The 13,658-nt window shown below is 45.2% G+C and overlaps 1 protein-coding gene across 1 annotated transcript in view; it reads right to left on the bottom strand.

The window, feature by feature from the left end:
* Positions 1-4,865, bottom strand: part of MERTK (MER proto-oncogene, tyrosine kinase) — a 135,003-nt gene extending 130,138 nt beyond the window's left edge. Inside the window, exon 1 of the mRNA XM_075339589.1 lies at positions 4,313-4,865. Coding sequence (XP_075195704.1) covers positions 4,313-4,376 — 64 coding nt within the window. The 5' untranslated portion in view covers positions 4,377-4,865. The remainder of the gene's footprint in view (positions 1-4,312) is intronic.
* Positions 4,866-13,658: the final 8,793 nt, after the last annotated feature.

Below are 13,658 nucleotides of genomic sequence, written 5' to 3'. Positions count from 1 at the left end.
AGATTTTACTTTGAGATGATTAAATGATTGCTTGAATTATACAAATTTGCAAAGTATAGTTAATTTAAGAAAGTCCTATGAAGCCTTACTCCAGGGTTTATAGCACAAGATGGCAGACACGGGCATCTAGAATTCCTTTGCCTACTGCAACAACCCACTGGTGTGTGATACTGTGTTGTGGAGGTGTGATGGGGTGACAGCACCGCCTGGAGCAGGTTTAGCTTATTTATATAAGAATCTACTTTAGGTATATTGGTTCCCTAATGTACTAGGAACAGTGTGAGCTGCTGCGGTGGTTTGAAAGCTGCACTAAAATTCCAATTTTACTCAGGGGTGGACACAAAAAGAAGAATACATCTGTGCAAAACCAGTATATGGGCCCCTCTTTGTGTCTGTGACAGAAGCTGCTTGCTGCTTTGGAGGTAGAAGTGGGCCACCTTCTTTACCTGTTGGACCCTCATATGGCTTCACAGGTTGCACCAAATGATGTGCCCGCTCCTGACTACTTCTATTGCAGATTACATCAATAGAACAAAAATTCACAAGCGACTTAATTTCCACTCAGTTATTAATGGCTGATCCCATCTTATTACCTAGATCAGCCATGGACAAGACCTACATGGGGATCACACAACGTTAAAGGAAATCTGTCAGCACGATCTGCCCCTTAAACTGTTTAAATGGTCATGTTGCTCTATAAAAGTTAATATCATGCTGTTATGTGCCCGTGCTAAATCACACAGGAAAATAGGGCCTCTCTCTAAACTACTGCACCTGACTAAAGTTCCTAGCTGGCCGGAGAAAGGAGTTGGATGGACTAGCTGGTCTCTATCTGACTGGCATAGATCCTTGGAAGCATGGCAGGACCTTTAAGCAGGATCCACATTGGAATATAGCCAGCAGAGAATACCAGAAATAGGAAGGTATAAATATCTGCACCCATAAGGTGAAAAGGCAGACTAATTGACTATTGAAAACACCTGCTGACTGAAAAGAACAAAACAAAGGGAAAAGATAATCAGCACTCAGACAGAGACTGATCCTGCTGTGGCTCAGCGAAGAAGGAAGCAGATCACACAGTACGGGGTTGTCGAAGACATGACACATGCGCTCCTTTACTTATGCAATCTGTCGCTGTCTGAAAAAATGCTGTTTTAAATCATATGTAAATTAGTTGAAAGTGCTCTGGGTGTGTTAACACACTTCCAAAACCTTTGTTTTCCTGGATCTATTCCCTGCCCAGCCCCACCTTACTATGCTTGACGGACAATTCTTTGGCCTGTCTACATGGCATGTGAGCTATCAGTCAAGCAGAAGAAGCAGGGAACAGAGAAGGGGAGGCAGAGGCGTAGGAGGTGCTTTGATACACCTAGAACATTTAAATTCCCTTTTATACAGGAATTAAAATACTATAGTTAATTTTTAGTCAGGGAACAATAGATTGCATGAGTAAAGGTATGGTTGACATTATCTTGCTGTATAAGCAGTTTGGAGGATGGATCATTCTGATAGATTACTTTTAGGCTGGGGCCACACGGGCATTAGTGTGAGTTCACGCATGATACTCGGCTCACGCTCGCAGCACAGCAGGAGCCAAGTGTCTTGCGACTGTGGTCCGATCCTGCGATCAGACCACAGCTGTGGAGGGAGGGCTGGCGCTGAGGAGAAGAGGGAGGGATTTATCTCCCTATCTCCTCCGTTGCTGGCTGATGCCAGAATCGCATTGCACTCAGCTGAAATGCGAGTGCAATGCGCTGTTTCTCTCACCCCATAGACTTGAATGGGTGCGAGTGAAATAGGATCGCATTACTCTCGCAGCATGCTGCAATTGTTTTCTCAGTCCGATTAGGGCTGAGAAAAAAAAAAATCGCTCATGGGAGCGTCCCCATAGTGTAAAATTGGTCCGAGTGGAACGCGATTTTTTTTTATTGCATTCCACTCGCTCCGTATTACTCACCGTGTGTGTTAGTTCCTAAAGAGGAGCTGTCATTAAGTCAAAAGTGGAAAGTTTTTACTTATTTTATACCTGCTGTCCTTATTTTTTTGTTTGTTTTTTTGAAAATTCACCACATAGTTTCAGAGATGTGGGTCTTTTTATTTTGTGCTAATTTTTATAGTCTTTACAAATTGATGAGGCTCACATGTTAATAATACCCAGCAGTCTTAACACACGCCTCCAGTGAATCCGGTGAGCCACGCCCTGGTAAACACCATAAAAATTACACTAAACAAAGAGGTCTATATCTCTGAAACCGTATGGTGAATTTTGAAAAAAATAGAATAAAAACAGAATATTCAGGAATAAAATAGGAGCAAAAATTGTCCACTTCTGACCAGGGCTGTGGAGTCGGAGTCGGAGTCGTGGAGTCGGAGTCGGAGTCGGAGCTCATTTTGGTGGAGTCGGAGTCGGAGTCGGAGTCGGTATAAAATGCACCGACTCCGACTCCTAAAATATATAATAAATTGGGGACAGGAGTGCAATGCAGAATGTGCTGAATATTTTACTAAATAATAACATTTAGTATAATGCTTATATTTAAGTGAAAAATTTATTGTAGTACAATGTGAACATCAGACATTTAATTGTTTTTATGATACAATAATCAAGATATTTGGATAGAACATAAAATATTTATTGGAATACAACTTTAGAACACAAAAAACTAATAAATTGTAAATATGTAAAATATATATATATATATATATATATATATACACAGTGTATATACACACACAAGATATATATGTAATCTACTGTATATTACATAGTGTATTACATATTTACAATTTATTACAGTTTTTTGTGTTCTAAAGTTGTATTCCAATAAATATATTTTGTGTTCTATCCAAATATCTTGATTATTGTATCATAAAAATTATTAAATGTCTGATGTTCACATACACATATTCATGTACTACAATAAATTTTTCACCTAACTATAAGCAATATATGTAGGAGTCGGAGTCGGAGCCGGAGTCGGAGTCGGAGCCGGAGTCGGAGTCGGTGCAAGAGAATTTGAGGAGTCGGAGTCGGAGTCGGAGTCGAAGGTTTGGCTTACCGACTCCACAGCCCTGCTTCTGACATGGTAACAGGTGCTCTTTAACTCCTTGTCGCTATAGTTAAGTCCTATTACGGCTCCCTGACTTTGATGCGGGCTCACAAGCTAAGCCTACATCTAGCCCGGAAGAAGATGGCCATCATCTGTCTCTAGCAAACGTGCTGTGAGTGAAGCTGTAGGTTAGCACCTGTTAAATGCCGCTGTCAATCCCTGACAGCAGTATTTACAGCACCCTAGTGTGTGTGTGTGTGGGGGGGTAACTGGTCTAACAGCCCATCCGCACCCCTATGACACGTTTGTGAGGCACTGATGGGTTGATGGGTTGCCATGACAACAGGTGGTCAGCTGAAGATCTCATTGATTTATCAAAATATGACATTAATTAAACTCTGTAATGGAATGAAAATCAAAATGCAAAGAAAGGTTGTTATTTTTATTGCCACAAAAAATTGCAATAAGAAGAGATCAAAAGATCATATCTTCTCCGAACGCCGATATCCTCGTGATTCCACTGACCTGGAGAACCATATTACAGGGAATTTTATCGTATAAAACTCTGTAAATAACAGATCCAAAAAAACAATTGCGTAATTTTGCTTTTTTGGCTATTTTGATGCACTGGGAATATTTTGCCCACATTCCCATACATCACGTAAAATGAACGCTGTTATTTAGAAGAACAATGTGTCCTGCAAAACAACAAGCCCTCATATGGCTGTGTTGATGGAAAAATAGGAAAAGTTATGGCTTGTGGAGTAAGGGGAGGTGAAAATGAAAACGCAAAAACGGAAAATAGCCATGACACAAAGGTTAAGATTAGAAATGCTGCCAGTCACAACATATGATAGTAATGTGGTTGCACAGAAGTCCAGCAGGGTTTGCCTTCTGCCATTGGGAACTTGGTATGTGACCACAATTAGTAGCATGTGTTGCGGTGTGGCGTTGAGATCTTATGTTGCGTGGATAGAAGCCTTTATCCTGATATGTAAGAGCAGAACTTACTTTACACAACTATAAACTGAGAGTCATATGTTAGATATAAACACTTCCATGTGTCTCAGGCTCAGCTTGTATCTGCTACCAGAACATCTGGAATAAATCAAGCAATCTATGCAACATGTGGCTCTCCTGAGGTTGAGGACATTTAACTCTCTGGCCAGCAGGTGATGCTGTGATTTGTAGTGCTTACCACTAATATTAGAGATCATCAATTTACTATCCTAAATAATAATGGTGTCAGCTGTTCCCCTTACCTCTTCCAAAAACCAGTGGGTACATCAGCAGGATGAGAAGGTTCCTCCACAGTGGTGCCTTCATCTCTGGAGCAGGCACAGAATCCAGGGACAGCAGCAGACAAGCCTGGGTTTACTGTGGCACAACCCAGAAGATCACTGCTATCACATTACAGAACATCACAGACAGAGATGGCTCAATGTGGTCCATAAAACAAGTTTTGGAGAACTACTACACAACTGGAGATTGCACAGGACAGTCTATAGGCAGGTGCCAGGTAATTCACAGCCTTCTGTAAGTCCCATAGAGGATGACACTGGGTATTTAAAGTGGTTTTCTCATTAGAATTCCTTAACTCTTTCCTTATAAAGTCAGAGGAGGTGAAGGCTGCAGAAAGGCAATGCAGAGCTGGAGACAAGGCTCCAAGTAAGTGCAGAGCAGTTGTAGCCCCACAGGTGGCAGTCCAGCTGGAGCAGAGGTGCCGTGTCCATGCTATGCCAGTGCCTGGTGTGTTTGGGTCCTGTGCTGCAGTGCTTCTCCAGATGCCTGTGCTGCAGAATGAGTGACGTGCACACTGCAGCCTCCTCTCCCCATTATTCCAGCTCCAGAGGAGGAGTGTGCAGATGGGGGAGGGCTGAGCTGGAAACCGAGCACTTATCGTCTGTTTATTTTCATTGCTGATGTAACACAAGCTCAGCTGCTTGTATCCACATCACTGTTACATCCTGAATATTATTATTATTGCATTCTCAACAACATTAAATACAAGTGTTCAGTAATTGTGCATTCTACACCCCCTCCAAAACCTTTGTAGTACCCCCTCCTCCTTCACACCAGCTTGCCTGAAGCTGGAATGCAACAGGCAAACTTTCACTGCCCAGTAACCAGGAGCGAAAGTGTACAAAATGCCACCAAATGTGATCAGCTGAGAAAGCATCAAAAAGAGCTCAGGAGAAGCAACCCACTAAAAAAAGGGACAAAGAAAAACTACAATAGATCCATTCCACAACCCAATTTATACCCAATAGAAACAACCTTTCTGTGCTACCATGTACTAAGCGTGATAATAATTCCTTTATAAAGCTACACAAAGCACCACTCCAGTGGTTTGTATAGCGTTGTAGTGTCAAGTTTAATCTAAGTCCCTTGCCCTCCTAGTTACATACTCCCCTTCCAACAGCTGCATTGTTTTTCGCAGCCCAAGTCACCTGTCACCATGTTTTGATTGTAACTTCTGACTGGCCAGAACTCTAGGAGAGGCAGACTGAGGCTCCAAAGACTTGTATTGAGTTATGACCACCCGCACACTCCATAAAACACTGGAGGTGCCGGCTGCTCACAAATCGCCGGAGACCGTTCAGACTGGTGGCAATAGAAGATGGATCAACTAAAAGGTTAGTATAGTAAAGGGGTCAGTGGACTTACATTTAAAGCACCACTACAGCGGTGCAATAAAAATAAATACGCTGGAGTGGTGCCTCAATAAAGAGAAGAGAAGAATAAACTGTAGATGGAGGATGGTACTGATGTCGTGCCAAGGTGGCTCCACATTCCTTTGCCAGAGAGAGTCAGTGTGTGTGTGTCTTCGAGCAAGGTGTGTGACACTTAGAGTTGAGCGCGGTTCGCGGTTCGAGAATCTCCAGTTCGCGGCTCAAGTGATTTTGGGGGCTGTTCTAGATCGAACTAGAACTCGAGCTTTTTGCTAAAGCTCGATAGTTCTAGATACGTTCGAGAACGGTTCTAGCAGCAAAAAGACCAGCTAATTACTAGCTGGCTTTCCGCTGTAATAGTGTAAGTCACTCTGTGACTCACACTATTATGAAATTTCAGTGTATAGTGTGCGGGAACAGCGCATTCAGATCACTGCCATTTTTTTTTTTTTTCCTTGTCTTCCTTCCCTAAGCGCGCGTGTGTAGTGGGACGGGCCAGCATGTCAGCCAATCCCAGACACACACACAGCTAAGTGGACTTTTAGCCAGAGAAGCAACGGCATGTGTGATAGGATGTCCATGTCACATGTCCCTGCATTATAAAAACGGACATTTTCCTCCAGCACGCCATTATCTGCCTTCTGCGTCCTTGGTGTCAGTCACCGCTGGCGCAGCTCCTATCTCCGATACTGCTGTGTACGCTCTATACACAGCGTTGTACAGAATAGGGATAGAAGTTTCTATTAGTCCTTTTAAGGGCTAATACCGGCAGGGTCAGAGCCATAGGTGACAGTCAGGGCCGTGAAAACAGAGTTTAACAGCTACACAAGATGACAGCGTCTGTGTAGCTAAGGTCAGGGATTTCCTCGCTGCATTTCCCCATTAGGAGGGATAGAAAGGCAGGCTTCCTTTCCTCTACCCAGACCCACAACCCTGCCACTGTACCCTCCTGCCCTTTGCACACTCAAGCTCATTGTTACTAAGCCATTATACTAGCAAACACTGAGTGAACTTAGTGGCATCCTAAAAGTGGCTGTTGGACTTCTGTATTGTCCCACTAGTGCAAAGATATTTGCAGCACGTCTGCATGCATTGCACACTCAAACTCATTGTTACTAAGCCATTATACTAGCAAACACTGAGTGAACTTAGTGGCATCCTAAAAGTGGCTGTTTTATTTCATTAGTGTCCCACTGGTGCCAAGCTATTTCTAGCACCTCTGCATGACACCCTCCTGCTCTGTTTTTAATAAGCTATAATAATAGCAAAAAATGCTGCCATTTAGTGGCATACAAGAACTGGCTGTTGTATTTCATTATTGTCCCACTGGTGCCAAGCTATTTCTAGCACCTCTGCATGACACCCTCCTGCTCTGTTTTTAATAAGCTATAATAATAGCAAAAAATGCTGCCATTTAGTGGCATACAAGAACTGGCTGTTGTATTTCATTATTGTCCCACTGGTGCCAAGCTATTTCTAGCACCTCTGCATGACACCCTCCTGCTCTGTTTTTAATAAGCTATAATGATAGCAAAAAAAGCTGCCATTTAGTGGCATACAAGAACTGGCTGTTGTATTTCATTAGTGTCCCACTGGTTCCAAGCTATTTCTAGCACCTCTGCATGACACCCTCCTGCTCTGTTTTTAATAAGCTATAATAATAGCAAAAAAGCTGCCATTTAGTGGCATACAAGAACTGGCTGTTGTATTTCATTATTGTCCCACTGGTGCCAAGCTATTTCTAGCACCTCTGCATGACACCCTCCTGCTCTGTTTTTAATAAGCTATAATGATAGCAAAAAAAGCTGCCATTTAGTGGCATACAAGAACCGGCTGTTGTATTTCATTATTGTCCAACTGGTGCCAAGCTACTTCTAGCACCTCTGCATGACACCCTCCTGCTCTGTTTTTAATAAGCTATAATGATAGCAAAAAAAGCTGCCATTTAGTGGCATACAAGAACTGGCTGTTGTATTTCATTATTGTCCCACTGGTGCCAAGCTATTTCTAGCACCTCTGCATGACACCCTCCTGCTCTGTTTTTAATAAGCTATAATGATAGCAAAAAAAGCTGCCATTTAGTGGCATACAAGAACTGGCTGTTGTATTTCATTATTGTCCCACTGGTGCCAAGCTATTTCTAGCACCTCTGCATGACACCCTCCTGCTCTGTTTTTAATAAGCTATAATGATAGCAAAAAAAGCTGCCATTTAGTGGCATACAAGAACTGGCTGTTGTATTCCATTATTGTCCCACTGGTGCCAAGCTATTTCTAGCACCTCTGCATGACACCCTCCTGCTCTGTTTTTAATAAGCTATAATGATAGCAAAAAAAGCTGCCATTTACTGGCATACAAGAACTGGCTGTTGTATTTCATTATTGTCCCACTGGTGCCAAGCTATTTCTAGCACCTATTTGCAGCACCTCTGCATGACACCCTCATGCACATTTTGCTACGCTAATTTTATAGCAAACTCAGGGAATTCCTTGCTGCATTTGATCATTCGGAGGGATAGAAAGTGAGGCTTCCTTTACTGTCCTGGTACCCACAGACCACAACCACTGTACCCACCTGTACACTTTTGCCAGGCTATTTAATTTGCCCAAAGAGCTGACTCTTTTTCTGCCTTCCTAAAATTGTCTGTAATACTAAGTTAGTGTTCCTTTGCTGTCAAGCAAGGTACAACACATGTGCATTCTACACTCATTTCCATTTCTGGAATGCAATTCTTAAATGCAGGTAGTCCAGCCAATCTGTGACGAAGGTGCAGTTGTGGATATAATGTAGCCTGCATTCAATGTTGGTTTTCTCGATGTCTGACAGCTCAACAATACCATCTGTTTCTACTTCAAAAACAAGTGATGACCTGCCAATCACACTCCCTGTTGCGTGTAAAGGGGTGGAAGTTAAGTGTGAAAAACCATGTGAGACTGCTGTCCCCAGTCACAGAGGATGAAGAGCACGCAGATACACTTGATGGGGCAGGCGGTGGTTGCACAGGCACGCTAGGCCGCATTGTAGCACAGTGAAATTCACATTGTGACTTATGCTTCATTTTAAGTCGTGTACAGGGTAGGCTCCCCAGTATGCAGCAAAACCAGGCAACAGGAAAAGGACTCTAGTCAGTTGGGTTGATAAATGATTGTTTAACTTTACCAAAACAAACAATAAGAACCATGCATACAATTTAAATAATTGAACAATCTATTCTGTTGCCTACTACCTGCTAATCCCTCTGCGTAGCAGTAATTGTGTGTTTGTGCATGTGTGTGTGTGTGTGTGTGAACACGACTTACCAGTGGCGCATCACAAGAGCTTCCCAGTTATCTACGTAAACATAGACAAAACACATTACCCCCCCTGAATACCCTTGCTAGCTAAAGCCTCACAGATAAGGCAGATGATAACAGTGTGAATTCAAACCACACAGCTCTGCAACACAGTCATGGAAATCTTGAAAATCAACAGTCAATGCAAACATGTGTCGCTGTCCCTCTATGATTTAAAGTGTACGTGACAATTTGACAGTGCAGAGGCAGCAAGTCTTATTGTCTATAAATAGTAAGCCTACCCAGAACAGATATGTGTTTTGCTAATAAAACAAAGTGTTGCGTGCCCGCATTATTGTCTGGGCACAGCCTACCGTACCCAGGTACTGTGATGTCCAGTTGCCAGAAATACAGACTTTACACTCCTCTCACGGTAAACAGTATAGACAGCACCGTAAGAATGTTGGTCTGTGGCACAGGATGCTGCTCACTGGCGTTACGGTACTCCTCACCAAACTCCAAAATGACTCCCCTCACAATTGAACGAAGTGTTTCCGCGGTGGCTCCTTGCTGTAACACACACCTTTAGCTTTTCCTTCTGTTCATAGACAGCATCTCCAAGTCCACACCCGAAGAGCAATTTCTCCTCCACGTCTAAGGGCGGCTTTGCACGTTGCGACATTGCACGTGCGATGTCGATGGGGTCAAATCGAAAGTGACGCACATCCGGCGTCGCAGTCGATATCGCAACGTGCAAATCCTTTTTGATACGATGAACGAGCGCAAAAGCGTCGTTATCGTATCATCGCTGCAGCCTCCGACATTTCCATAATGCCGGTGCAGCGACAGGTGCGATGTAGTTCCTCGCTCCTGCGGCTGCACACATCGCTGTGTATGAAGCCGCAGGAGCGAGGAACTTCACCTTACCTGCCGCCGGCTGCAATGAGAAGGACGGAGGTGGGCGGGATGTTTACATCCTGCTCATCTCCGCCCCTCCACTTCAATTGGCTGTGACACCGCACGACCCGCCCCCTTAGGAAGGAGGCGGGTCGCCGGCCAGAGGGACGTCGCACGGCAGGTATGTGCGTGTGAAACTGCCGTAGCGATAATAATCGCTACGGCAGCTTTCACTAGATATTGCACGTGCGACGGGGGCGGGACTATCGCTGCAGCATCGGTAACACATTGTTACCGATGTCGCAGCGTGCAAAGCCCGCCTAAGTGTGGAGAGGCAGCTAGTGCGCATGCGTGTGCCGATTTACCCCAGCCGCAGCCTAACTACAGTGTTTCGCCTAGTGAGTATGCTCAGCCTGACTGTGCCATTCCTGAGGCTAAGTCTTAATTTCGGGATACAGCGCATGCTCCCACACTTAGTGCGAAAAGCCTCTTTGCACAGGTACTTGCACTCCGTGCCGGGTCTAAGTCCTGTTTTGTGCCTAGACACCATGCTAAAGCTGATAGTCTTTTTTCAGAGACTGTATTTCATGCTACTGAGCATGCTCAGACACTTACTGCATCAGAGACTAGGTCCGGTAATGAACTCTTTGGCCCTGCCCCTGATGTGGGGGGGCCCATATACACCACAGGGCATCAGGTGTCCTGATGATGTGGCCAGGCCACTCCCAAATGGCTTGCAGAGGCCCGCCCCTATGACTTGTCACCTCATTATTGATGGTCAGACGATGACTGGTGAGGTGTTTGTGTCGTGGCAGCCATGAGGTCATTATTGAAGTTGCGGTTCCAAATAGGACGCTAGTTATGCCACTCATGACGTGTCACTCTGCTTTTGTCTCCAGGAGGTGCATTGTGGTCCACCCTGGTTTGGGGCGGACCCAGGTTATAAAATGGGCTGGAGCCAACAAGGAGGTGCGCAGTCTTCTATTATGCTCCGAAAGAGCACACCTCCATGTGTTGAACCCATTGCGGCTTTAGGCCAGAGGTAGGCAGGGATAGGGCGTCGATGCATGCAGCCACCACAGAAAAAACAAAAAGCCAGCACCAAATGTGCACTTCAGCACTAAACATTCCAAACTGTACTTATTATAAAAATTTTGAGATTTTTGGCAAAAAATTGCAATTTCTTGAGCCGCCTCGCCACGTCACGGCAAATCTCATTAGAGGCAGTCCTACACTAAAATATTTTTATAAAATGTGCCATACGGCCTCACATATGAATAGTAGAACTGCTCTCAGCAGCCACCACAGTTGGTAACGCAGAACGGTTAAGACCAGCTCCTGTCCTACCAGTCCTGCTTGTGCAGCCCAGTGGCATTAACAGGCCTGCTGCTGCTGATGCGCCTGCTGTCCACAGGTGTGGCCCCAATGCACACGGTCAGCGTACTCAATGGCCCCTGTGATGTTAACAGGGAGTTCCTGGGATGGGTGGGCGTGTTGACCCTGTGACGCTAACAGGGCTCCCAGTCTCCAGATCCGAGTGGCATCTAACTCGGTTCAATCTACTATTAGTTTCATAGCCACACAGCTCTGTATCCTCCACCTAACCTTCCAGTTGCCAACCTCTCCTTTTCCATCTGGGAGCACGGTGGACACTGACTGCTGATGGGGATGTATACCTTTCTCTTTCTTTTCTTATTAATTTTCATTATATAGCGGTAACATAGTATATACCACCTTATCCAAATCTGCCAGTCCCACCGTAACAGATGGTGTTTCTTCAGCAAATGTTACTTTTGCTTAACCACCAAACCCACGGACAAAAACTTTTTTCCCCTTTCCAACACACCTGTTCCCCTTTCCACCAGCATCTGTCCTTTTTCAACTCATTTTGTATATGACAAAAGTGCAACTCTGCAGGGACACCGTACTCAATGCCATCTCAGCACAGCAGACAGCCCTCGGTCCCTCTGATGTGGACAAGTAAAAGACCATTTCCTCCTATCCATGACAAAGCGTTGAGATTCACTCTGTGCAGCACTGGTGTTTAGTGGAAAAGCAGATCTAAGATTGCGTACCACCTTCTGCAGATACTCCTGTATACGTGCGTCCCTTTCTATGGCAGGAATTATTTCGCCAAATTTTGTCTTGTACCGGGGATCTAACAGTGTGGCAACCCAGTAGTTAGCATTACTTCGAATTCGTACAATCTGAGGGTCATGTTGTAGGTAGTGCAGCAAGAAGGCGCTCATGTGTCTAGTGCATCCAGGAGGACCAAGTCCTTGGTGTGTTGGTGGCAGAGAGGTGAGAATCGTGCCTCCTTCCTCTGTCCTCTCCCCTCAACCTCGCACAACCGAAATGTGAGCAAGCTCTCACTCATCTGCTGAGTCTTCCATGCCCATCGCCAGTTCGTCCTCCATTTCTTCATGGGCTCCTGCACCTTCCTCAACAATTTTTGCTGATACTATGCGCCCTTGTTAATCCCTCTCCCCCACCGTCCCTTGACTTCCGCCTAGGTGCCGCTCACCGTCTGGACCTTGTAGATCTTATTATCCCTTCTGCATATGACTCCTCCTGTACTTCCTCCCCTTCCTCTTGGACCAACACCTGACTCCGAATAATGCTTATAGTGTGCTCCATCTTGTAGATGACCAGAATTGTCACGCTGAGAATGGCATCGCCAGTGCTAAACATCTTCGTCGACATTTGTAAACTGTGTAGAAGGGTGCATAGGTCCTTGATCTGACACCACTCCAGCAGCGTGATCTGCACCACCTCTGGATCAAGTTAGCCCAGGGTATACGTCATACCGTATTTCAGCAGGGCTCTGCGGTGCTGCCACAGACGCTGCAACATGTGCAGATTCCAATTCCTGCGTGTCGGAACATCGCATTTCCGGCGTTTAACCACCAGACCCTAAGACTTCCGGAGCGATGAAAGTTGTTGAGCTGCTGGGTGCGAAGGATGAAAGTGAGCACATAGCAGCGTGCCCGCTACACAAGGCCATGTAGGCCGGGATGGTATTTTAAAAATTGCTGGAGAATCAGATTCAACACGTGAGCCATACAAGGCACGTGTGTCACATTGCCCTGACGAAGGGCCGCAGACAGGTTTGCATCATTGCCGCACACGGCTGTTAAGTCACCAACGTAGTCCACTCAATCAATTTGTACTCCGGTCACCAGGTGACAACGTGTTCCTTTCGTGCATAGTGCTGATGATGGGAAAGGAGTCGATGCCAGCGACGCAGGTGGACGCAGGTTATGCTCACCCACTGGGCTGCGTTACCTTGACAGATGCAGAACCACAGGCTGAATGTAGGTGGTGGGTATCTCACAGATGAAGTACCATCATTCAGCTACAACCAATGGGAATACACCACACCCTTTTTTAGGCCCCTCCTGTCTGCAGACCACTGCCAGACAAAGCTATGAACCTCTTGTTACTGTTACCCCCAGTTCAGTTTTATGATTTTGTGTGCTTGTTACCTGACTACTTTTCCTGCTTGCTGTTTATGTACCTCGTTGGCCGATCCGCATTTCACCTCTGCTTGTTTTCTGATTAAGTCCTGGCCATCCCATTCTGTTCCTCTTCCTCAATTAATGTTTTGACCCTGCATGACTACTATTCTCTGGAACTGCAGCCTTCCACAGGTATTGATCAACTTGGGCCCTCTGTAATTCCAAATCACTGTATAGGGGTTAAAGGGTTTCAGGGTTCTGGGGGTCCAGCTTGGTGAGTGGCTTCCCTCTAGCCTATCCTTTACAGCC

Source organism: Anomaloglossus baeobatrachus, chromosome 3, assembly GCF_048569485.1.
Source record: "Anomaloglossus baeobatrachus isolate aAnoBae1 chromosome 3, aAnoBae1.hap1, whole genome shotgun sequence".
NCBI classification, from domain to species: Eukaryota; Metazoa; Chordata; class Amphibia; order Anura; family Aromobatidae; genus Anomaloglossus; species Anomaloglossus baeobatrachus.
The sequence above is the reverse complement of the archived record's forward strand: the minus strand, read 5'-3'. Positions and strand labels throughout refer to the sequence as shown.